We start from the raw sequence: 25,093 nt of genomic DNA, 5'->3' as shown, positions 1-25,093 counted from the left end.
CTACCCTACTAAGAGGTTTCAATTCCCATTCGCAATATTTCAAACATTTTATGTATAGCATAAACTAAATCATATTATAAAACAACAGTTTGAAATTCCATTAATCCCGCTAACAAGTGGGATCGGAACGTACAACTAAAAGCATTGCATGCTTTATTGGTCACCATTAACAAAGCGGGATAAATTGAGCTACCTACTGTGAATAATTTTGTTAAAAGTATCTATCGTGGATTTTCAGAAGCTAAAACAATCTGTTTTCTGTGATAACAGTGTACACTTTAAAAAAGCATATATTAATGCACCTTGAATTACTTATAAAGCATACTGATGGGATACAAATTATAACTTTCAGAGAATGGTTTCTGTGAACATTTTGTTCTCTTTGAGTGTCAAAGCTTGCAGCATATTCCTTAATAAAGATACCCAGCTGGTTGTACCACTCCCTACAGATACAGTCAATGTTTCTTTATTTACCAGCATTTACAGAATATAAAGGATTTCTGAACCTTAAAACAAAATCTTTGTTCCAATCATTTGATATATTATTCAAATATATTTGTATTAAGTGAAGAAACATTGAATAAGCAATGCACAGTTCCTGTTCAATGCCATTGGAAATTATGCAAATTACTGTAATTGCAAGGTTAATTCATTTGAAGCTTAAAAGGTCATGAAAGGACATAACCACTTTCCACCCCACCATCATCAAATGACAGAAATGGGCATAACAAACAATATTTATTACAAAATAAAACCACAAATTAGGGCTTTGGTTTGGTAACAAAGGAAATTGGACAGCCATAAATAGGTGAAGTGATATTCCATAGTGAGTGCAACTGTTTTTTTTTACCTTAAAGGGGGATTCCCATCTCCAAGATCCTTTCTCGATATATTGTAGTTGTAATAATCATAATATTCACAAATAACTCCAATTAGAAATGTAGTATAGTTTTTTCTGATTTGCTATGTCTCTTTCTTCATGTGCAAGCATTGCAGGACCTTAGGTATCCATGGTTACGACCACTGATATATTGATAGTTAGTTATTGGTCGTAACCATGGTTACCTAAGGTCCTGCAATGCCTGGACATGAGTAAAGAGACATAGTGAATCATAAAAAGCTATATTCAACTTTTATTTGGAAGTATTTGCTATTATTTTTATTACACCTACTACATACAGTGTACTATCGTTCAAAAGTTTGGGGTCACCCAGACAATTTTGTGTTTTCCATGAAAATTCATACTTTTATTAATCAAATGTGTTGCCCAAAGAATTTAAAATCTAGTCAAGACATTGACGAGGTTCAAAAAAATTTTTTATTTGAAATAATTTTCTCCTTCAAACTTTGCTTTTGTCAAAGAATGCTCCCATTGCAGCAATTACAGCATTGTAGACCTTTGGCATTCTAACAGTTAATTTTGCTGAGGTAATGTCATGATCTCAGTGCGGGTTTGACTCGCACACGTGGGGTTAATGTATGGAACCGGTACTGATGACTGGCATTTCTGGGGTTAAAGGTTGTGATCCCGGTGCAGGCTTACCTGCACACCTGGGGCTATGATTGTGGCCTCTCCCTGGTTCTGGGGGAGGCTTCTTATTGCCTCAGGACGCTCCCATCCCTGTCAGTTATACTTTCGCCCTTGGCATTGTGTGGTGACCCCCGAGTGTGTTAGTGCTGTGTTCTGGTTACTTGATTCTCTGTGTATGACTCGGTCTGTTTCCTGGATATCACTTTGGATTCTGCCTGGTACCTCCTATGTCTGTTTGGTTTTGATCTCTGCTTGGCCCTGATTATCCGCTCTGTCTCATCCCTGGTACTGTACTGTGATCCTGTGTATGACCTTTGGCTTTGTCTGACCTCCCGTCTGTTTATCCCTCCTGTACCTCGTTTGACTGTACTGTACATAACTTCTGTTTTGCCTGAATCTGAGTTCTCTGGCTTCTCTGATGCTAAGCCCCACCCCCTTGCAGCCACATGACCGTTCACATGACCATAGATCCTGTGCAAGCTTGCTCATTTTCAGTGTCCGCAGGTCCCGTGCCTCTTTACTTTCCAGCGCTGACTGGTCCCGGACACTATTCGCTTGAAGCACGCATTGTCACCTCTGCTGCCACTCCACAGGTATCGTTTAGCACTGCTTCTGTACTCAGGACACACGCACTGGCTCTATGAGCAAGTGTAGTGCGGTGTCTCTGACATGTAATCTGAAGAAGTTTCACCCCATGCTTATGAAGCCCCTCCAAAACGCCGGTTTGGCTTGATGGGCACTGTTTGCCTACCATACGGTCAAGCTGCTCCCACAACAGCTCAATGGGGTTGAGATCTGGTGACTGAGCTGGCCACTCCATTACAGATAGAATACCAGCTGCCTGCTTCTTCCCTGAATAGTTCTTGCATAATTTGGAGGTGTGCTTTGGGTCATTGTCCTGTTGTAGGATGAAATTGGCTCCAATCAAGCACTGTCCACAGGTTATGGCATGGCGTTGCAAAATGGAGTGATAGCCTTCCTTATTCAAAATCCCTTTTACTTTGTACAAATCTCCCACTTTACCAGCACCAAAGCAACCCCAGACCATCACATTACCTCCACCATGCTTGACAGATGGCGTCAGGCACTCTTCCAGCATCTTTTCAGTTGTTCTGCATCTCAAAAATGTTTTTCTGTGTGATACAAACATCTCAAATTTGGATTTCAAATATATTTTACACCATGTGATAATACCATGATATGCTATATTATATAACGTGACTGAAATATGTTGCAAGATTGTCTATCATTTATATGGAATATATATATATTTTGTGGGACCTGATACTACATGATATTCACACATGTCTTACTATTTACTTTGTTTGTTTATTTTTCGATTTTACTATGTACTGGAAAATTTCCCCTCCCCTTTTTTCTTTTTGTTTATATGTTGTTATTTCTGATTTTCTTGATTCAGATAAAATCTTGAGAAAGGCTGAATAGCCGAAACGTCGATATTTTTTTGTCTGTATTATCTTGGTCCAACGATACGTGTTTTTCTGGAAGAATAAATATTGGATTCATGCAATAGTGTGCCGAGGTTTTTTTCTATAATACGTAAAATGGAGTGATAGCCTTCCTTATTCAAAATCCCTTTTACCTTGTACAAATCTCCCACTTTACCAGCACCAAAGCAACCCCAGACCATCACATAACCTCCACCATGCTTGACATATGGTGTCAGGCACTCTTCCAGCATCTTTTCAGTTGTTCTGCATCTCACAAATGTTTTCTGTGTGATCCAAACATCTGAAACTTGGACTCGTCTGTCCATAACACTTTTTCCAATCTTCCTCTGTCCAATGTCAGTGTTCTTTTGCCCATCTTTATCTTTTCCTTTTATTAGCCGGTCTCAAACATGGCTTTTTCTTTGCTATTCTGCCCTGAAGGCCAGCATCCCAGAGTTGTCTCTTCACTGTAGACATTGACACTGGTGTTTTGCGTGTACTATTTAATGAAGCTAAAACAGTAGAGAAGAGACAAGCCGGGGTTCGTCCGCGCTAGACCACAAGGAACCAACTGGAGATGCAAGCAAACCTTTATTCACACTCAAGGGTATTCTAACCATCCTTTAGCCTACTTACACAGTTAGCGAGCACAAAGTACATAAGAACACTGGAGTGATGGTTGTTTGAAATGGGCCTCTATACACCAATGAAGATACTGCATTACAAACCAGACGTTTGCAGCTAGAGTAGTAATTTACCACATTTACAATCTATCGAGTGTATTTCTGAATCATGCAATCTTAGCTTCATTGGAAAAAACTGTGCTTTTCTTCCAAAAAAAAAGGAGATTTCTAAGTGACCCTAAACTTTTGAATGGTATTGTATTGGGATAAGGTCTTGGAAAGGGGAAAACGCCTTTAACGGTACCTTAAGTCTAAACTTACTGTATAGGAAGCAAGATATGGGAATTATAAGATTTATAATTATGTAATAAAATCAGAAATTAGTGCTATTCTGTATATATCTGTTCCATGATAAAAACACAGCAAGAGGCAACAGTGAAAATAAATTTGCTTAGGGTCACACTTTTTTGCAGTAAAGGCTTGAATACTCTGACCAATCTTCTAAAAAAAATGACCATTATAAAAAAAAAAAAAAAATCATTTAAATGATTTTAACTTGATCAATAGTGCTGTCAAATAGTTTTTGGTGGCACATTTGAAAAATGTCATTGCATGTTTTATGTTTTGTTTTTACCGGTGCCACTGGTAGGCAAAAATGACTCTCTAACTCGACTATAAGCATCATATGGGTGGAAAAAGAAATCAGAACCTCAGGAATGACTTTTTAGGCATCTGATCATTTGGCAGTATATTCAAAGGTTGTCCTGTTTTAAGAGTAACCCGGATAGCAATACAGGCTGTAGCAGACAATGCAACCCCCTAATATACATTTATATGCAATTTTAAACCTGAATTAAATTTGAAAAGTTTGTGACAACATTTTACAATCCAAACTGTATTCATTGTTTAATAGACCTTATACCTTATGAGATGGATGTACTTAAACTTCTATTAATGGAAAACAATATAACCCTTTTTTCACAGCTCATTTTTTAAATAAGAATTTTAAAATGTGCTGCAGAAAATATGCTTACTTTAATATCAGGATTATAAAGCAATTCGCACATGAATTTGCAAAGTATGTACATCAGGGATAAGAGATCTATTTAAAGGGAATCTATCAGCAGGGATTTGCTATGTAATCTGATAAAAGTGATGTGTCACATACTAGGCTCTGCATTATTTCAAAGAAATCAGTAACAAAACCAGTGTTTATGAGTTAGAGAATATTTGTAATGGACTAGTTGTCTCGTGACACCTAGTCCTCCTGCTCTGAGAAAACCCGCCCCCACCACGGATTAGCAGCTTTCTATCAATGTACTGTGTATACAGAAAGTTGGTAGGGCAAAGTTTTATGGAGCTCAGTATTCAGAGCACTGCTAGAGCTCCAGCAGTGACAATGGATTGTATCAAAATGACACATGCAGACCAATAATGACACTAGAATCAGGGACTCAACCTTATAGTGTTCTCCCTTGCCATTTACTATTCACAGGACATAAATAACATAGATTTTAAATAAAACTGAAGCAAACCTGAAAAATTCCATGAAGGAAAATCCATATCCATGCTGTTCTGCAATCCCAGCACATACAACATTTGCTGATGCCCCAATTAATGTTCCATTTCCTGCAAGTAGAGAACATGTTCAGTATATCAATAGAAATAAATGAGTGGTTCAAGCCAATTATATAGAAAACGCCTAATTCCATCCTCTCAAGCATGAATACGTATTCTATTAATTTACTAATTTGACTTCTTGTAATGCAATTGAACACAATGAATAATCACTAAAGAAAAAGAGCTTTATTTATAGCAAATTCTGCATTCTTGAGGCTTAAGGGGCCTTTACACATAGCAATATCGCTAGCGATATCGCTAAAGCGTCAACGATTTTGTGATGCAGCAGTGATATCGCTATGTGTGATACTTACCTCCGACCGGCTCCCCCGCTGTCTGTCGTTGATCGCGCAGGTCCATTTCTCGTCAGGCGCTTCCTGCTGGGCTTCCTGCTGGCGCCGACGAGCGACGCATGGACGTGGGCGGGAGGACGTTAGGATCGCCGCGTCTGAAAGGTAAGTACTGACCGCTGCTGCGTCGCTACATCGCTGTCAGATCTGCCTGTGTGGCAGCTCACTAGCAACCATTTAGCGATGCACCAGCAATCCTGACCGGGTCGTATCGTTGTTGGGATCGCTGGTGCATCGCTAAATGTAAAGGGGCCTATACTGCTTATATCAAACAAGCTGTGAAATCCTGACAAGGTACCGGAACTACATCCTTATTGATTCATTTTTTTCTGTCCTTTTACACAAACCATATAACCTAATCTAGAATAGTTTGGCAAGATAAGGATTTTCCTGTGCCCGTGAGAATATCCTTTTAGCACTTGGAGAGTGGGGTTTAATCCATATAGTCAGTGTGACAATATAGAAGATTGATGAAAATCTATCAAAACTGTCTAAAAGATCATTTTTGTTACACATTACAATCCATACCAGAGCAGCTTTCATTTAACCAAAGCAGTTAAAGAAGTGAAGGTCGAGTTCTCATTAGATACTTTTTCTTTTTAACAATTTAAAAAAAATGAGGCCTACCTAGACAGGAAATTAATAGATGTTATAAATATAATCAGGTGGGGTAAGATAATTTAAACCAGTAAAAGTGAAAAATTTACGGAAACCAAATAAAACTTTTGGAAAGCTTACACATAAATATTGTGCTTCACAAATAATTGATAGATATAAATTTTATTTTTGCCTTGGATTCTATGTTTTATGGCTGCTCAGTTGTATAGTCTATACCACAAGCAACAATATTGAGCAACAACATCTAAAAATAAAAATGCCTGTAGTGCTGTTTGTTATGAAATTCCATAATTTTGCTATAGATTTTTGACCAACATCTATCCATTTTTGGGCACATAACATTTTTTGATCGCTTTCCATAACAATTTTTGAGAAACAGAATGAAATTTTTTTTATGCCATTCACGAAATTTTATAAGTTATAAGGCAGCTTTATTCTTGGGGTCAGTATGATTACAACAATAACACATTTATATTTTTTTTTTCATGTTTTGCCGCTTTTATACAGTAAAAACAATTTTACAGGAAAAAAAAATTGTTTTTGCATCTGTATATTCTGAGAGCTGTAATATACAGCTGTATGGTTGCTTATTTTTTCCACGACAAGATAACATTTTCAGCTACACCATTTTTATATAGATTTATCTTTTTTTATTGCGTTTTACTGCAATTTTGTTCTGGCGATATGATAAAAAATGATAAAGCATAGTATTTTTGCCAGGTTTTACTATACATACAGTATATATATTTATTTTATTTAATTTTTTATAGTTCACTGAAGGGGTTAAATAGTGACAGTTTTATATTTTGGACAGTTCCGGATGCAGTGATACCAAATGTGTATTTTTTTTATGGGAATTTAACTTTAATCAGCCTAATCGCTGATATACAGTCATGGCCAAAAGTATTGACACCCCTGCAATTCTGTCAGATAATATTCAGTTTCTTCCTGAAAATGATTGCAAACACAAATTCTTTGGTATTATTATCTTCAATTAATTTGTCTTAAATGAAAAAACACAAAAGAGAATGAAGCAAAAAGCAAAACATTGATCATTTCACACAAAACTCCAAAAATGGGCCGGACAAAAGTATTGGCACCCTCAGCCTAATACTTGGTTGCACAACCTTTAGCCAAAATAACTGCGACCAACCGCTTCCGGTAACCATCAATGAGTTTCTTACAATGCTCTGCTGGAATTTTAGACCATTCTTCTTTGGCAAACTACTCAAGGTCCCTGATATTTGAAGGGTGCCTTCTCCAAACTGCCATTTTTAGATCTCTCCACAGGTGTTCTATGGGATTCAGGTCTGGACTCATTGCTGGCCACCTTAGAAGTCTCCAGTGCTTTCTCTCAAACCATTTTCTAGTGCTTTTTGAAGTGTGTTTTGGGTTATTGTCCTGCTGGAAGACCCATGACCTCTGAGGTAGACCCAGCTTTCTCACACTGGGCCCTAAATTATGCTGCAAAATTTGTTGGTAGTCTTCTGACTTCATAATGCCATGCACACGGTCAAGCAGTCCAGTGCCAGACGCAGCAAAGCAACCCCAAAACATCAGGGAACCTCCGCCATGTTTGACTGTAGGGACCGTGTACTTTTCTTTGAATGCCTCTTTTTTCTCCTGTAAACTCTATGTTGATGCTTTTGCCCTAAAAGCTCTACTTTTGTCTCATCTGACCAGAGAACATTCTTCCAAAATGTTTTAGGCTTTTTCAGGTAAGTTTTGGCAAACTCCAGCCTGGCTTTTTTATGTCTCGGGGTAAGAAGTGAAGTCTTCCTGGGTCTCCTACCATACAGTCCCTTTTCATTCAGATGCCGACGGATAGTACGGGTTGACACCGTTGTACTCTCGGACTGCAGGGCAGCTTGAACTTGTTTGGATGTTAGTGGAGGTTCTTTATCCAACATCCGCACAATCTTGCGTTTAAATCTCTTGTCAATTTTTCTTTTCCATCCACATCTAGGGAGGTTAGCCACAGTGCCATGGGCTTTAAACTTCTTGATGACACTGCGCACGGTAGACACAGGAACATTCTGGTCTTTGGAGATGGACTTGTAGCCTTGAGATTGCTCATGCTTCCTCACAATTTGGTTTCTCAAGTCCTCAGACAGTTCTTTGGTCTTCTTTCTTTTCTCCATGCTGAATGTGGTACGCACAAGGACACAGGACAGAGGTTGAGTCAACTTTAATCCATGTCAACTGGCTGCAAGTGTGATTTAGCTATTGCCAACACCTGTTAGGTGCCACAGGTAAGTTACAGGTGCTGTTAATTACACAAATTAGAGAAGCATCACATGATTTTTCGAACAGTGCCAATACTTTTGTCCACCCTCTTTGTTATGTTTGGTGTGGAATTATATCCAATTTGGCTTTAGGACAATTCTTTTTGTGTTTTTTCATTTAAGACAAATTAAATGAAGATAATAATACCAAAGAATTTGTGTTTGCAATCATTTTCAGGAAGAAACTGAGTATTATCTGACAGAATTGCAGGGGTGTCAATACTTTTGGCCATGACTGTAATGCATATTGCAATGCATTGCACCAGAGAGACACCAGTGAGACACTGACAATCTTATTTGCAGATTTAGACTAAATTTGTATTTTGACTATTTTACGTCTAGATTTTGGCATGCAGATGTAAAAAATGCATTTATTTTAAACTGATTAAGCAGATTTCAAACTAAATATAGTTTCTAAATGCTGCAAAGATACAAAAGATACTAGATTTTTTGAGGCTTGGATTGAATCTTATTTAGGGCATTGCAGATAAAAAGATTAATATATACAGAATTTCTTCTTTTTTGGAACTGCAGTACGTCAAATTACCAGTGACCCAGGTTTTCTGTAGCCTGAAGGCATCCTCTGTTCATGAGCATTAAGCGATTCAGTGTTCTGAATGTTATTATATTGGAAGTACATTTTTTTTAAAGTATCAAATGCAAAATCAAGGATAATTCCTGCTGTCTAAAGAGCTGACTACTGCACCTGCTATTAAATATTACTTTTTCTTAACAGTAAAAGATGCAAGTTTTAATTGCACAGGAGATTACTCCTAAAACAAAGAAACATTCATTTAATACAAGGCAAATGCTTTGTTATTTTAATACAAATTACACTCATGTAAAATAATTAAGAAAAATTAACTTTTCAATGCAGTAGATCATAAAATCAAGGATTTTCACTTACACTATAGAATGCATGCAAATCATTTAAGGCAATTGGCATTATGCATTTAAGTTAGATCTTTGGACTCCCTTCTTACTAAAGTAACTATATCACAATACAGTACATGCTATTCAAATAATTTCTTTATAAATCAAAATGAGGCACATAAAGATGCAATACGCGCCTACTGCACATGCAGCTACGATCACAAGCCCTTTAAAAGCATAGCTTTCCTCCTAGATTTAATACAATATTGAATATAGAAAACAAAAAAATAAAATGACATACAAATTATGCTAGTTTATACTGCATGACTTTACCACTTTAACAACTTTGTTCCTTTACTAACAATTGAGGAATTGGATTTTATAAGACCATACTAGTGTAAAATCTTTGCCTGTACTCGCTTTTCTTCCATTTAACAATCAGACTTCTGACAGGTAGCTGGTGGGTTAATTCCTAATATTGCGTTTAATGACCTCCCTGCTAAGAACTTTGGATTAAGTCTTAGGCCGGTTTCACATTAGCGCATTTTATGAGCACGCACGGCCGGGGGTAGCTCCGCCCCTGATCCGGCTCTCTGCCCGGCGTGCCCGCCCCTTGCCTGTAGCGCCGCCTCCTAGCGGACGGCGGCGCCTGCGATCGGCGCACCCTATCTTTAGCATAGGGTGCGCCGATCGTGCGCTAGTTGCGCTTTGACCTGCGCTGCGCACTTTTGACGGTGCGCCGTGCGCGCCAAAATCAAACTTTTCGGATTTTGGCGCGCACGGCGCACCGTCAAAAGTGCGCAGCGCAGGTCAAAGTGCAACTAGCGCACGACCTGCGCACGATCGGCGCACCCTATGCTAAAGATAGGGTGCGCCGATCGCAGGCGCCGCTGTCCGCTAGGAGGCGGCGCTACAAGGAAGGGGCGGGCACGCCGGGCAGAGAGCCGGCTCGGGGGCGGAGCTACCCCCGGCCGTGCGCGCGCATAAAATGCGCTAATGTGAAACCAGCCTTACACTATTTAAACCTCTGCTTTCAGTACCACTTATAGGCATACCCTGACCCTGGTTCAGTTCTAATTCTTATGCTTCCTTGATTCTACATATGATATCTCATCATGGACATCAGCTTATGGTTTGACTATTCTATTGCTTCATGATTTTTTTTTTACTAACCTGTCCTATTGCAACTGACCCAGTTTCTGACCATCCTCTGCCAATCCGCTTTTTTGGCCAACAGCTGCTCTGTAGTCTCAACCCAAGTTACTCTGCATATGTCCAGATTGCTGTATAGAGGTTAAAAAGGTGAAGACCAGGTTTCTCCTGAACCTGCTAAACATTGTAACTGGCACAAAGCCTTTTTATGGAAGCCATTTTAATGAAGTCAGCCTTCCACTGACTAGTTACAACTAGTAACCAAAATGGCTTAAAAAGGTAGAGATGAGCAGATTGGAGAATTCAGTGAAGCAAAATTTCAATCAAAAGATTTTTGATTTGCTGCAAATTAATATAGTTGTGATACATAGTGATATGTTTTTACAAGTCATTCAAAAAATGATCTCTATTTATGAAGACATAAAAAGGTTTATGGCTTTGAATCAGAAATATTAATGGTAGTGGGGAACGGGAAGCCGCATGGTAGAGAATTAGGACTCTGCAGACACGGAGATGCGTGACCACGCAGGGCCAGCAACAGTACAGTCTAGCACTATAAAACACAATGGTTAGCCAGGAGATGTGTTGCTGACATGGCTGTGCAGTGACTGTGGAAGAAGCTGTACAGTGTTGAATTTGAATGGAGCATGTAAAGAGACTGTGGCCAGCAGCAAACATACAGTGTAGTACTGTAAAACAGTAGGAATCCAAGAGATATATGGATACCATGGCTATGCAGTGGAAGAAGGCATACAATATAGAAATAGGATGGGGAAGGCAAAAAGAAGAGTGGCAATAGCAGACCCATTACAATAAAGATGAAATGATGGACAGGGGGTTGATGCCAAGTGGACTGTGAGCCATAAGCTGACAACAGTCAAGCAGTTGGTATGGAAACTGAATTATTGGCATCAGTCATAAGTTAACAAAAATAAGCACTGAACTATTTTGGTAAATGATAGGTTTTCCACCCTTGAGGAGGAAAACCTGGTTGGTTTGGGTGTGACAAAGCTATCAGCTGCGCTGAACACCTGTTCTGCTATTTATGTATTGTCATGTTCCTGCCACTCGTTCAGTCTGTTGACCCAAAAGACCATCAATTCAAGCAGCAACTGTTCAGCATCAGCACCAGTATCAACACTACAGGACTCTGATTAGCTAAACTGTGCACACACAGGCCTGGATAATTGATAACTGTGCCAGTCCTTTTGTAACCTCTGATGAGGTAATGCGGCCAGTCAATCACAGCAATGCTATTACCAAGATGGCTACAGCATTACAAGGGCTGGCAGGCAATCCACACATGCTTATTGGTTATGCAATAGATGCCAAACATGCGGAACAGGAACTCTAGCTTCAAATTAGAGCACCAGCCAATGGTCATTGAATGCTGAACACATCAAAGGTCCCAGATACTCGAGTGATATCTGAATATTACCGATCATGTTCTCTGATCCCTAAGAGAGTTTAAATGAATAATGATTAGAGAGGTCGGACACCTGGATGTTTAGGTCCAGCTGAAGAGATCGAGTTTGGGTATCAGAACAGTACCCTATCCCGGACACCATTCTCCTGTGCAGTAAATAAATCTTTTAAAAAAACACAGTGTGGGTTCCCTCGCACTTTTGATAGCCAGTCAAACAAAACTTACAGCTGGGTGCTGCAACCTTCAGCTGTCAGCTTCAGCAAGGTTGGTTATCAAAATAGTGATGTCCCCATGCCATATTTTTTAATTATTTAAATAATTTTACAAAATGGTGTGGGGTCCACTCATTTTTGATAACCAACCTTGCTAAAAGCTCACAGCTGGGGCTGGTATTCTCAGGCTGGTAAACGGCCATGGATGTTGCCTCCTCCAGCCTAAAAATAGCAGCCCGCAGCCACCCAAAAAAGGTGCATTTATTAGATGCGTCAATTCTGGTGCTTTGCCCAGCTCTTCACACTTGCCCTGTAGGGGTGGCAAGTGGGATTCATATTTGTGGGGTTGATGTCACCTTTGTATTGTCAGGTGACATGAAGCCCACAGATTAGTAATGGACAGGCGTCTGTAAGACACCTATCCATTACTAATCATATAGTTATATGGTAAATAAAGATACAGCCAGAATAAAGTCTTTTATTTGAAATTAAACAAAACACTTTTACTTTTTTATTTAAAAATAACAAACCCAGTTATACTTACCAGTTTTGGCCCATACAAGTTATGGCCATCACCTTTCAGGACTGATATATACCATTCTATAATGCTATATATCTGCCCCCAACCTGACCTGTAAGAGAAGAAAGATCGCTTATACTAGCCTGTGATGTGGTGGAGACTTTGTGGATGATCCAAGGATGCGTCATCCATACGAAGCAAGAAGGAGGACGTCATCACAAGTAGATGGGAGGAGCCGAACCAAGAAGAGCAACACCTCTTGGACCAGACCACCACGCAGACGAGTATAATAAAAGTGATTTTTCTTCTCTTAAAGGTTGGGTTGAGGGAGATAAACAGCATTATAGAATGCTATATGTATCAGTCCTGAAAGGTGGTGGCCAAAACTTATATCGGCCAAACCTGGTGACAGATTCCCCCTTTAATATTGACTTTTTTTTCTTTTACAGAATTTCTATTAATTGAATAACTACTTTAATGTTTTGCTAGTTTTTATAGTCATGCAATGATTCAACTGTACATTTTATGAAATTTGTATAAGAAAATCTAAACCATGGAGAGAGATTAATTCTCAGCAGTATTAGTTCATAACTTGTGAAAAGAAAGAATAAGTTATAAATCAGGAAGTCGGGAATTATATAGCCAAAATACTTGTTACAGTAATATTAAAATGTATGTTCTATATCTTACCTCCAAAACAAGCTCCAATGGCGAGGGCAAAAATAAGTGGCTGAATTGGAAGATCAACATCTGCATCCTGGCTTAAGTTTATTAACACTGGAATCTATGAAGAGAAAAAGCAATGTACAGTTTTGAATTACGGATTCAAAGATACAAAAGTAACAAATTATCTGAATTAATAATGGTTAAAAAGTACAAATAAGCATGAATCCTGGCCAGTCTCAAGGCCCTGTCACACACAGCGAGATCGCCAGCGAGATGGCTGATTTTGTGAAGCCACAGCGATCTCGCCAGTGATATCGCTGTGTGTGACATGTATCAGCGACCGGCCCCCTTGCCGGGTATCGCTGATTGCACTTGAACATCCTGGGACATTTTATGATCGTTGACCTCCCGCTGGCCAGCACGCATTGCTGCGTGTGACAGCGAGAGACCAACGATCAGCGACGCTGGGAGCTGGTTTCCAATGGAAACAGTGGGTATCTAAGAGTCACGCGGCTCTTAGATACCCACTGTTTACCTTGGATACCAGCTTGCTCGCTGGTCCTGATCGCTGGTGGGTCTGTCTATGTGACAGCTCACCAGCGATCAGCTAACTATGTCCCAGCGATCCCATCCACGTCGGATCGTGGGTGGGATCGCTGGGACATTGATGCGTGTGACGGGGCCTTCATACTCAGATTAGCTATAAATCCATGACTACTTATCAAATTTTTTTTTTTTAACCTGGTATATACTCAATTATTTGTTTTATCGCCAATATCTTTTCTCTTCTCCACATTTACTATTGTTTGCCTTTGTATGAGAATTAGTAATACAGTATGATGTATATTGTGTAATACACAAAATATAGTCAGATAAGACATCAATCAAACCCAGGCATGTGTCCTGACCCATCTAACTATTTGGATGAATTAAAACAAAGTTCATATCTGCTGGAAATTGTCAACTCTGATTTTCTACTTTAGTTGAATACTAAGCAAAAAAAAAAAACAGATGTTGAAGGTAAAAGGGAGGACTTTGTGAAACAGGGATCCTTCCTGCAGAATAATATAGTATACAGTTGTGCTGAAATGTTTACATACCCTGCAGAATTTTTGCTTTCTTGGCCTTTTTCAGAGAATATGAATGATAACACCTTTTTCTCCACTCATGGTTAGTGGTTGGGTGAAACCATTTACCCCATATCCGCCCCATGTCTTAATACCGTGTATTGTCCCCTCTAACTTCAATTTCAGCTTGAAGTCTTTTGTGGTAGTTGTGGATGAGGTTATTTATTTTCGCATATGGTAAAGCTGCCCACTCTTATTGGCAAAAAGCCTCCAGTTCCTGCAAATTCCTGGACTGTCTAGTGTGAACTGCGCACTTGAGATCTTCCCAGAGTGGCTCAATGATATTGAGGTCAGGAGACTGAGACGGCCTTTTCAGAACCTTCATTTTGTTCTGCTGTAGTTAATGACAGGTGTACTTGGCCTTGTGTTTTGGATCATTGTCAAGTTGAAAAGTTCAAGTACTTCCCATGTGCAGCTTCTGGGCTGATGATTGCAAATTTGCCTCCAGTATTTGCGGATAACGTGCTGCATTCATCTTTCCTACAACTATGACCAAGTTTTCTGTGCCTTTGTAACTCCCACATCCCCAAAACATTTGCAATCCACCTCCATGCATTACAGTAGGAATGGTGTTCCTTTCATCATAGACATTGTTGACCTTTCTCTCCAAAGGAACATTTATGTTTTTGGCTAAAAAGTTCAATTTTGGTCTCATCACTCCAAATTACCTTGTTCCAGAAGTTTTGAGGCTTTTTTTCTGTTCTGGGTTGCCTATTGTAGGCAAGATACTTTGTGGCATTTGTGCAGTAATGGCTTTCAAATGGCGACGCAACCATGCAGCCCATTTTTCTTCAAATGCCTCCTTACTCCTTATTGTGCATCTTGAAACAGCCACACTGCTAGTTTTCAGAGTCCAGTATTTCAGCTGATGTTATTTGTTGTTTTTTTGTTGCATCCTGAACAGTTTTCCTGGCAGTTGTGGACAAAGTTTTTGTTGGTCTACCTGACTGTGGTTTTGTGTTTACAGAGCCCCTGATTTTCCATTTGTTAATCACAATTTGAATGCTGCTGACTAGCATTATCAATTCGTTGGATATCTTTTTGTATCCTTTTCCTGTTTTATACAGTTCAACTACCTAGTCCTGTAGAGTCATTGACAATTCTTTTGCTTTCCCCATAACTCACAATCCAGAAATGTCAGTGGATGGAAGAAAGATGCAAGAGTCTGTTTGGATCCCAGAAACTCACTCAGCTTTTATGCACACACACTGATTACAAGCAAACAGGTCACAGGTGAGGGTGTTACCTTTGGTAGCCATTCAAACCCCTTTGTGTCAACTTCTGTGCATATTATCAGGACAAAATCACCAGGGTATGTGAACTTTTGATCAAGGTCATTTGGATGTTTTGGGTTGTCATTATGATTTCAAAAGAGAAAACACAGTAGTGTAACAACAAATGACTTCACTCAACCACTAACCGTGAATGGAGAAAAAGTTTTGGTGTTATTCATATTCTCTGAAAAAAAGGCCAAGAAAGCAAAAATTCTGCCGGAGTATGTAAACTTTTAAGCATAACTGTATGCCATTTTTATTCTAAACTGTTTAATTAAACTGTTTTGAAGTTTAAATACTCGTGGGATAGAGGAACCAAGAGTAGCAAGAAGGATCAGAGGTCATGTCACAAATCTATACAGAATTACTATTTACATTTCTGAGTATTGTCATATGCTATAGCTTATTATCCTGGAACGAGAGTCAGAGTCATCACTTGCATTTATTGTCAAGTCATTTTTATTGTTTGTCTTGGAGCATCTTTTGGGATTTCTGTGCCAATTTTTTCAAAGAGGCATATTCGGTTCATTAAGTTTTTACAAAATCAAAAATCTTCATTTTTTGTCTCGCCTTTTTACAGCAAAAATGCCAAAATTACAGCAAAAAATAAAAATCATATATAAATAAAATCATGCCATGTGAGCAACAGAGAACATATGCGCAAAGATGTAGCAACTTTGCAAAAAGTCACATTTGGGGAAACAGATGAAAAAATACCTGAAAATTCCAAACTTTGTCGCATTAGCGAACATATAGAAGTTAAAAAAAACAAAAAAACACAAAATAGACAAAGTGCAAATTAAATGGAATACATAATAGGCAAAAAAATGCCAAAAATTAGAGAAAAAGAAAAAAATATCGGTCCCATAATGACTATTGCTTGCTGGACTTCGTGCCACTAAGTGCCTTAGTCTGAACACCATTATTTCCTATGAAATTATATTGTGTTCCAATCCAGCATGCCTGGGAAGAATAAAAAAAAAGTCTATTGTGACGGCAATTTTGAAAAGTCACATTCATACTATGTAAAAAAAATATATAAATGACAAATCTGAACATGCACCAATTTTGAAAAAAATGAATTTATATTACATTTTCTGGTATGAATAAGTGTTTGAACAGAAGCCTTGCAATATATATTCAGTGTTTCTATCTTGACAATGTAAAGAAGTCCTGATTCGCATCTAAAAAATAATAAGAAAATTGAATGCCTGTCAGCATATCCTCATTTATATTAAAAAATGTTGTGCCCTTGGAAGAACAAAAAATATAGAAGCCGACAAGCCGATGATTGCAATGTTGCCATTCATTAACCAATATCAGTTATGTTGAAACTTGTCTCAAGGACCCAGAAATAGATTACACATAAAAAAATCAGCTGTAGCAAAGACAAGACAGCAAATCACAGCTGACATTGAAATACAACCTTTAAGCCAGCTTTGAGTACATGAACCATTTCATTGTTTTTTTTGAACATAAGAAAGGAAACAGAATAGGGTAACATATAATTAAAGGAAATCTGTCACCAGGTTTTTGCTATGGAATCTGACAGCAGATAAAGATGGGAACAGAAATGTTGGTTCCAGTGATGTATCACTTAGTTTAATTGGCACAACAGTTGTGATAGAATCACAGGTTTCCCTGCTAGAGTTCTAGCAGAATATACAATGTTGAGCCCTGTGTCACCAATTATCACATATTTACATTGTACACAGAAAGCTGCTCATCTCCAGCTGCAAAAACACTGATTTCCTTGAAACAGCACATCACAGCCTAGCAAGTGACACATCACTGGACTTGGCATCTTTGCTCCTATGACATTCTGTAATCAGATTACATCACAAAAACCTGCTGACAGATTCCCTTTAATTGGAACAAGAGCATTTATTTGATCGGAGTTAAATTCTACTAGAATTTTGCAAAAATTCATGTCCAAACTGTGGATTTTTTGTAATTTGCTTCAATGTGGATTCAGCAAACGACTGGATAGTTGAATGACAAAGGGTCAATAAAAGGTTGCAAAAAAGTGAGGTGAATATTAAAAGTGAGTATACGTATCTTCTTTAGTATTTATATATTGCATTTATTATGCCTTGGGATATGGAGTGACCCCAGAGAATAATTAAAGATATTCAATTCATGAAAACAAAACTTTACCTAGATCTTTTTTGAGGAAATTGATTTCACAACAATCTGCAAACCCACATATTGGTAGATCCGCTTGACTTTATTAGTTATCAATAAACAAAATGATCTGAGCCTATGCCTTCATGCGCTGCTGCACAGGTTTTGATGAGTGCCTTATGTATGGAGCAATTTTTCATGTACGTCAACCCTGATGCAGAAAAGCTTTTATGAAAGAAATGGTTATAAAAAAACTTTTGAAAAGACACAAATTACTTGTGCAATGTGACACCGAGCAAAAGTTTTGCAGGTTTTGGCATTTTCATGCCATTTTTAGCCAGCTCTGACAAAGTGATCAGAGCTGGGAAGACGTGGGGCATGGCAACATCCCCTCATCAAACTCATGATTAGTGGTGGCGTACCTCACTCCACAAATCTTACTCCAGTTCTTGACTGAATTAAAGTTTGTGTTGAGGCACACATTAGTTTGCACTTCACCTGATTCTTTAAGAGGCCTTGCACAACACCTCAGCCCCTCAAGATTTTCGTGAGAATCACCGGTCTTGATGAATTGGGGCCTTAAATTCAGCTAACTCACATGAGAACAGCATGATGTAGTCAAAGAGAAGCTGAATCCAACAATTTATCACTTTGTTTACTGGGTGCAGTCATTCTGACACAATCAGAGCTTTTAGATTTAGAATGAAGTAAAGCTGAGAAAGCTGCCCCAACCCACACCAGGCGCTGTATGCGCAAAGTCCATAGACAGCGTGGTGCTTAGTTGAAGGAATAGTCCAAGCAATGTTAATCTTTTAGTGACAAAACCTTGAAAGTCATTAAACAGTACTTTGACCAGTGACACAGCCACTAAGGGTCCCGATTCACATAGTGACGGACGCACCAGCGATCCCGACAACAATATGACCTGGTAAGGATCGCTGGTGCATCGCTACATGGTCGCTAGTAAGCTGTCAAACAGGCAGATCTCTTCAACGATGCAGCAATGATACGGCGATCCATATAACGACCTCGGCGGTCGTTGGTACCTTGTCACACAGCAGCTTTTCTGACGACTCACGCCTGCGTCCCCAACGAGGTCACTCGTCGACGTCAAACACAGCGATGCATGCTGGCCAGCGGGACACCAGCGATCAAAAAATGGCCCAGGACATTTGAGCACGATCAGAGATATCCAGCGAGGGGGGCCGGTCGCCGCTATGTGTCACATGTAGCGAGATTGCTGTCCCGTCACAAAATATTTATGTTTCAGCGATCTCGCTAACGATCTCGTTATGTGAGATGGGGCCTTAATTCTGTGCTTCAGCCTCTATCTCCTGCGGTCTTCAGATTACATAGAAAAATCCTCCTGCAAAATTGCCTTTAATGCTTTTAGGAGTGAATGCATCAGTACATACATCACTGATGGAGCATTCTAGCATAGTTTTAATAGAAAATATATGATCTGGGCCCATAATGAAGTACAATAAAGAGCTGTGCACGGGTTGCTAATAATTGAAGCCACTGCTCTTCTTTTTAAAGTGTGAAAAGATTTTGCCTTTCATTAAGGCCATAATATTGCTAAGTACAGTGAACTTTCAAAATAGACCCAATGAAGGAGATTTATCAACCCTAGAAAAAAAAAGAATCTGGTTCTTGCAAACTGATAGCATCTGGACTGCTTTTTCACATTGAAGTCTTCAGAGGCTGGACAGACATCTGTCTGGGATGACTTAGCGAATCCTGCTTTGAGCAGGGGTTTGGACCAGATGGCCCAGGAGGTCCCTTCCAACTCTACGATTTTATGATTCATTAGCGCTGCAATAGGCATTCTAGAGGAAAGTTTCAATGCCCCAATCTTCCCAATATTATATAATATTACTCAAAGTGACCACTCTGCTCATTCTTCTTGAACTCTCTGCAGCTTTCAACACTGTTGACCACCATCTCCTACTCTCTATGCTCCACTTTATCGGCACAGCTCTCTCATGGTTCTCTTCCTATCTTTCTGACCACTTCCTCAGTGTATCGTTCGCTGGCTCCATTTTTCTTCCTCTCACTATTGGGGTCCCTTAGGGTTCAGTCCTTTGCCCTCTTCTCTCTCAACACAGCCCCAATTGGACAGACCATCAGCAAATTTGGCTTTCAGTTCCAGTTTCGAACATCATGACCGCTCTATATCTGAAACTCATCCTTTCCAAAACTGAAGTACTTCTGCTCCCGCCATATCCAAACCTCCCTAAAGTGGACATCTCCCTCTCTGTGTGTGTCACCACAACAACGCCTGGGCAGCAGATCTATTTAACACCAATCTTTCCTTCATCTCCTACATGCAATCTCTTGCTTGCTCTTTTCGCTAGCACCTAAAGAACATCTCTAGAATCCTCCCCTCTCTCACCATGAAAGCAAAGCCCTCACTGTTGCCCTGATCCACTCTTGACTTTGCTATTGTAATTCTCTGTTAATTGGCTATCTCATGCACAAATTATTTTTAACATGCCATTTTATGAACACTTGCAAAAAGTTTCAAAACATTGCTGTTCATTTTTTCGGCAAGGTAGTTAATTTGCTGCATGCCCACATATAAATAGTAAGACCATATACCACACAAGCAACAGCTGGACTCAGTCAAGTTTATTTAAAGCCTTTAAGAATAGATAAAAACGTTATCAATTATGTAACTCTATGCCTGACCCAAAAGAGAATGTAATAGAAGGTAGTAAGTGAACTGTTACTTCAGTGACAGCAAGTGCCCCATCATCATTTTGTGCTTCATTTTTTCTGAAAATGCTGAACATCGTAAATATGGAAGATGTGGGCTCCAGAGTGTAAAAACCTATGCTAGGAATATTTCACTTTAGGGCATTCAGATTGCTCTGCTATTACTGGAAGCACATTGCTATAGTGCGGCTATTTATGCCAAATAAGTGAAAGTATTGATGAGCAAGTAACATGACAGCCTTCAAAGAAAATCTTGAAATAATGAGCGGTGTATTTATACTAGTATGCTAGTTATGTCCAAACTGCAGAAAAGCTTATCAAACAAATAACTGCATGAAAAAATATTTATAGTTTATTAATGATCCAATTTTGTATTCCAGTACTTTGACTCATGTTTGGGGTAGAATAAAGCCTTAATGATTTTTTTGCTCCTCTATTAATGCGTTATTATTACAGGTCTTTATAAAGAGAGCACTTGCTGAGACAGGAACTAACACCCCAAAACATTGGTGAAAAGATATCGAGGGTGTACACTGTATCTTATGCTCCCCTTCCGAAAAGAGGGAAGAATAGGAAGCATTTAAGGAAACCAGGATGGATGAACACAGAACTTAAGCACATGCTAAAAAGGAAGAAAGAAATGTTTATAAAATGGAAAGAGGGAGTCATATCTAAAGAAGAATATAATGCTGTCTGCAGAACGTGCAGGGCACAAATCAGATTATCTAAAGCTGACAATGAATTGAGGCTTGCAAGAGACGTCAAAAGCAATAATAAAGGATTTTGGGGATATGTCAAAAATAAAAGAAACGTCAAAGATGCTAAAGGATTTTTACAGGATGAAAATGATGAAATGGTAAGACAGGATGTTGAGAAGGCCGAACTTTTAAATTCCTATTTTGCATCTGTTCTCTCTCAGAAAGGAAATGTAACATCAACTGTTCTTCACTGTCCTATTAAGGGAATAGAAGAATCCAGGATATCTATAAACAGAAATATAGTGAGAAAACACTTAGCTAAGGCTGGTTTCACATTTGCGTTTTTTAGCGCTGGAAAAAAATGCATATGTGCGCATGCGTTTTTTCCCCTATATTTAACATGGGTGCGCATACCTGCGCGCTTGTAAGCGCATGTATGCGATTTTCATGCGCTGCGTTTTTTTGGGGTGTGCGTTTGTATTTTCCAGACGCAGCATGTTGCATTTTTTGGCCCTGCAAAAAAGCGCATGCGCACATATGCGCACGTTTTGCACTAAAAATGGCCATTATAGCCTATGGATGCGCATATGTGCGCACTGGCATGCTCATGTATGCGTTTTTTTGCACATGCGTTTTTTTTTGTTAACCATGGAATTTAGGGGTTTGGGTTAGAGTTAGGGTTAGTTAAGGGGGTTTAGGGTTAGGGTTAGGGTCAGGGTCAGGGTTAGGGTTGGGGTTTGGGTCAGGGTTAGGGTTAAGTATGGTTTGGTTAAGGGTTAGGGTCAGGGTTAGGGTTAGGGTTAAGTATGGTTTTGTTAAGGGTTAGGGTCAGGGTTAGGGTTAAGTATGGTTTTGTTAAGGGTTAGGGTCAGGGTTAGGGTTAGGGTTAGGGTCAGGGTTAGGGTTAAGTATGATTTGGTTAAGGGTTAGGGTCAGGGTTAGGGTTAGGGTTAGGGTCAGGGTTAGGGTTAGGGTCAGGGTTAGGGTTAGGGTTAGGGTTAGTTAGGGTTTAGTATGATTTGGTTAAGGGTTAGGGTCAGGGTCAGGGTTAGGGTTAGGGTCAGGGTTAGGGTTAGTAAAGTCATGGTTTGGGTTAGTGTGAGGGGCCACCTAATGTTGGAAAAAAACGCAAACGCGGTAAAAACGCACTAAAAACGCATACAAACGCATAAAAACGCTGCGTTTTTTTCATGCATGCTCATAAAAATGCTTGAAAAAACGCAGCAGTTGTATGCTTTTGTATGCGTTTTTTCAATGCGTTTTTTTGCGGGAAAAACGCGCTGCAAAAAAAAGCAAGTGTGAAACTAGCCTAACCTAAATGAATTCAAGTCTCCAGGTCAAGATGAATTACACCCCAGAGTACTGAAGGAGATAGCAGAAGACATTTTTGAACCCCTCTCTATAATCTTTGAAAATTCTTGGAGAACAGAAGTCCCAGAAGACTGGAGAAGAGCAAATGTTGTTCCTATCTTCAAAAGGGGAAGAAGGTGGACCCAGGCAACTATAGGCCTGTGAGTCTGACTTCTATACCAGGAAAGATCTTTGAACAAATTATTAAACAACATGTATGTAAGTACCTGGATAAGAATGAAGTGATTAAACAGAGTCAGCATGGGTTTTTAACTAATAAGTCATGTCAGACTAACTTAATTTCCTTCTATGACAGAATCACTGATTAGGTGGATCAGGGAAATGCTGTAGATATAGTATATCTTGACTTCAGCAAAGCATTTGACAAAGTATCTCACACAATCCTTATTGAAAAAATGATTATATATGGAATGGACAAGGCAACTGTTAGGTGGATTCATAACTAGCTTAGTGACCGGACCCAAAGAGTGGTCGTAAACAGCTGCACATCAAGTTGGAAGAATGTCTCAAATGGGGTACCACAGGGCTCTGTCCTGGGCCCTGTATTGTTCAACATCTTTATCAATGATTTAGATGAAGGAATTGAGGGTAAACTGATTAAGTTTGCTGATGACACAAAGCTAGGAGGGATAGCTAATACTAGAGGAGAGAGAGGATTCAAAAAGATATAAATAAACTGGAGCAGTGGGCAGCAACTAACAATGGTTTTTAACAGGGAAAAATGCAAAGTACTACATCTGGGCAATAAAAATGAAAAAAGCATATACAGAATGGCAGGAATAGGGCTAAGCAACACCACATGTGAAAAAGACTTGGGTATACTAATAGATCACAGACTGAATATGAGCCAACAGTGTGATGCAGCAGCAAAAAAGGCAAATACAATGCTAGGATGTATTAACAGAAGCATACAGTCTAGATCTTGTGAAGTCATTATTGCCCTCTACTCCTCTTTGGCCAGACCTCATCTGGAATACGGTGTCCAGTTTTGGGTGCCACATTTTAAAAAAAGGCATCAACAAACTGGAGCAAGTTCAGAAAAAAGCGACCAGAATGGTGACAGGTCTGCAAACCCTGTCTTATAAGGAAAGGTTGCAAGATTTGGGAATGTTTAGCTTGCAGAAGAGAAGACTGAGAGGAGACTTAATAGCTGTCTACAAATATCTCAAGGGCTGTCACATTGAAGAAGGATCATCTTTATTCTCATTTGCACAAGGAAAGACTAGAAGCAATGAGATGAAACTGAATGGGAGGAGACATGGATTAGATATTAGAAAAAACTTTTTGACAGTTAGAGTGATCAATGAGTGGAACAGGCTGCCACGGGAGGTGGTGAGTTCTCCTTCAATAGAGGTCTTCAAACAGAGGCTGGACAGACATCTGTCTGGAATTATTTAGCGAATCCTGCTTTGAGCAGGGGGTTGGACCAGATGGCCCAGGAGGTCCCTTCCAACTCTACGATTCTATGACTCTATTATGGTCGCATACATTCGGATGATGGAAACCTTGGGAAGCATTGTTGACAAAAAGACCAGAGAGACTCTGGTTTTTAAAAATAAAGCTTTCTTCATTGTAGAAATTGGGTAGAAGTGAATACAGATAACAGCAGGTACAATTCTTGCTATATAGAACTTTTTATGAATACTGTGTGTCACCACACTGGAATTCCATGATCAAAAATGTTAGCCAGGTAGCTAACATCTTTTACATTTAAGCCATATTTGCAGTTGATCTATTCATTAAATCTCAGTGTGTTGACGCATAGCGGCGTATATATTTGTATAATGACCATACATTCTGTATTTGTGCAACTGCATAATTAATATTAGTTTTGTGCCAGTCCTTTGTTCTCATTTATTTCATTTACATGTTCTCTATGTAAAAAAGGCAAGTAGGGGCACATAAATTAACAATTGTGAATCGGCTTCAAAATACAACACGTCTCTGGGCCCCTTATGCTTCCTCAAATGTTTTTACAATATGACTTCAGAGTGGTTCGAGTGCCCCTGTGAGATTAGTTCATTATCTCTTCATTGCAGCTTTATAGACCCAGCCAACATTTGGTTCTCTGTCCCTCCTTACTGTCCAAAGGTGGACTCTTACCAGCCCTCCAGTGACCACTGAACTTCCCAGAATCTTCAGGTTAATTGTCATGATACCAGTGCTGGGTGACCGGCACTTCTGGGGTTAATGTTCTGATCGCAGTGCAGACTCTCACCTGCACACCTGGGACCTATTAGGGTGGCCTCTCATTGGTTCTGGGGAGGCTTCTTATAGCCTCAGGAAGCTCCCATCCCCCGTCAGTTATACTTTCGCCCTTGGCATTGTGTGGTGACCCCTGAGTGTGTTAGTGCTGTATTCTCGTTGCTTGATTCCCTGTGTATGACTCGGTCTGTTCTCTGGATATCGCTTTGGATTCTGCTGGGTACCTTCTATGTCCGTTTGGTTTTTGAT

The 25,093-nt window shown here is 39.4% G+C and overlaps 1 protein-coding gene across 4 annotated transcripts in view; it reads right to left on the bottom strand.

The window, feature by feature from the left end:
- The window catches only part of OCA2 (OCA2 melanosomal transmembrane protein), a 665,305-nt gene that overhangs the window by 115,950 nt on the left and 524,262 nt on the right, over nucleotides 1-25,093 (bottom strand). For all 4 annotated transcript variants that reach the window (XM_073541479.1, XM_073541480.1, XM_073541481.1 and 1 more), the window contains 2 exons: nucleotides 13,352-13,445; nucleotides 5,141-5,234 (listed from right to left, as the gene is read on the bottom strand). In XM_073541479.1, coding sequence (XP_073397580.1) covers nucleotides 5,141-5,234; nucleotides 13,352-13,445 — 188 coding nt within the window. The remainder of the gene's footprint in view (nucleotides 1-5,140; nucleotides 5,235-13,351; nucleotides 13,446-25,093) is intronic.

Source organism: Dendrobates tinctorius, unplaced genomic scaffold (genome assembly GCF_039654945.1).
Source record: "Dendrobates tinctorius isolate UK_male_01 unplaced genomic scaffold, ASM3965494v1 ptg000121l, whole genome shotgun sequence".
In the NCBI taxonomy this organism is placed as follows: Eukaryota; Metazoa; Chordata; class Amphibia; order Anura; family Dendrobatidae; genus Dendrobates; species Dendrobates tinctorius.
This window is presented reverse-complemented; position numbering and strand designations above follow the sequence as displayed.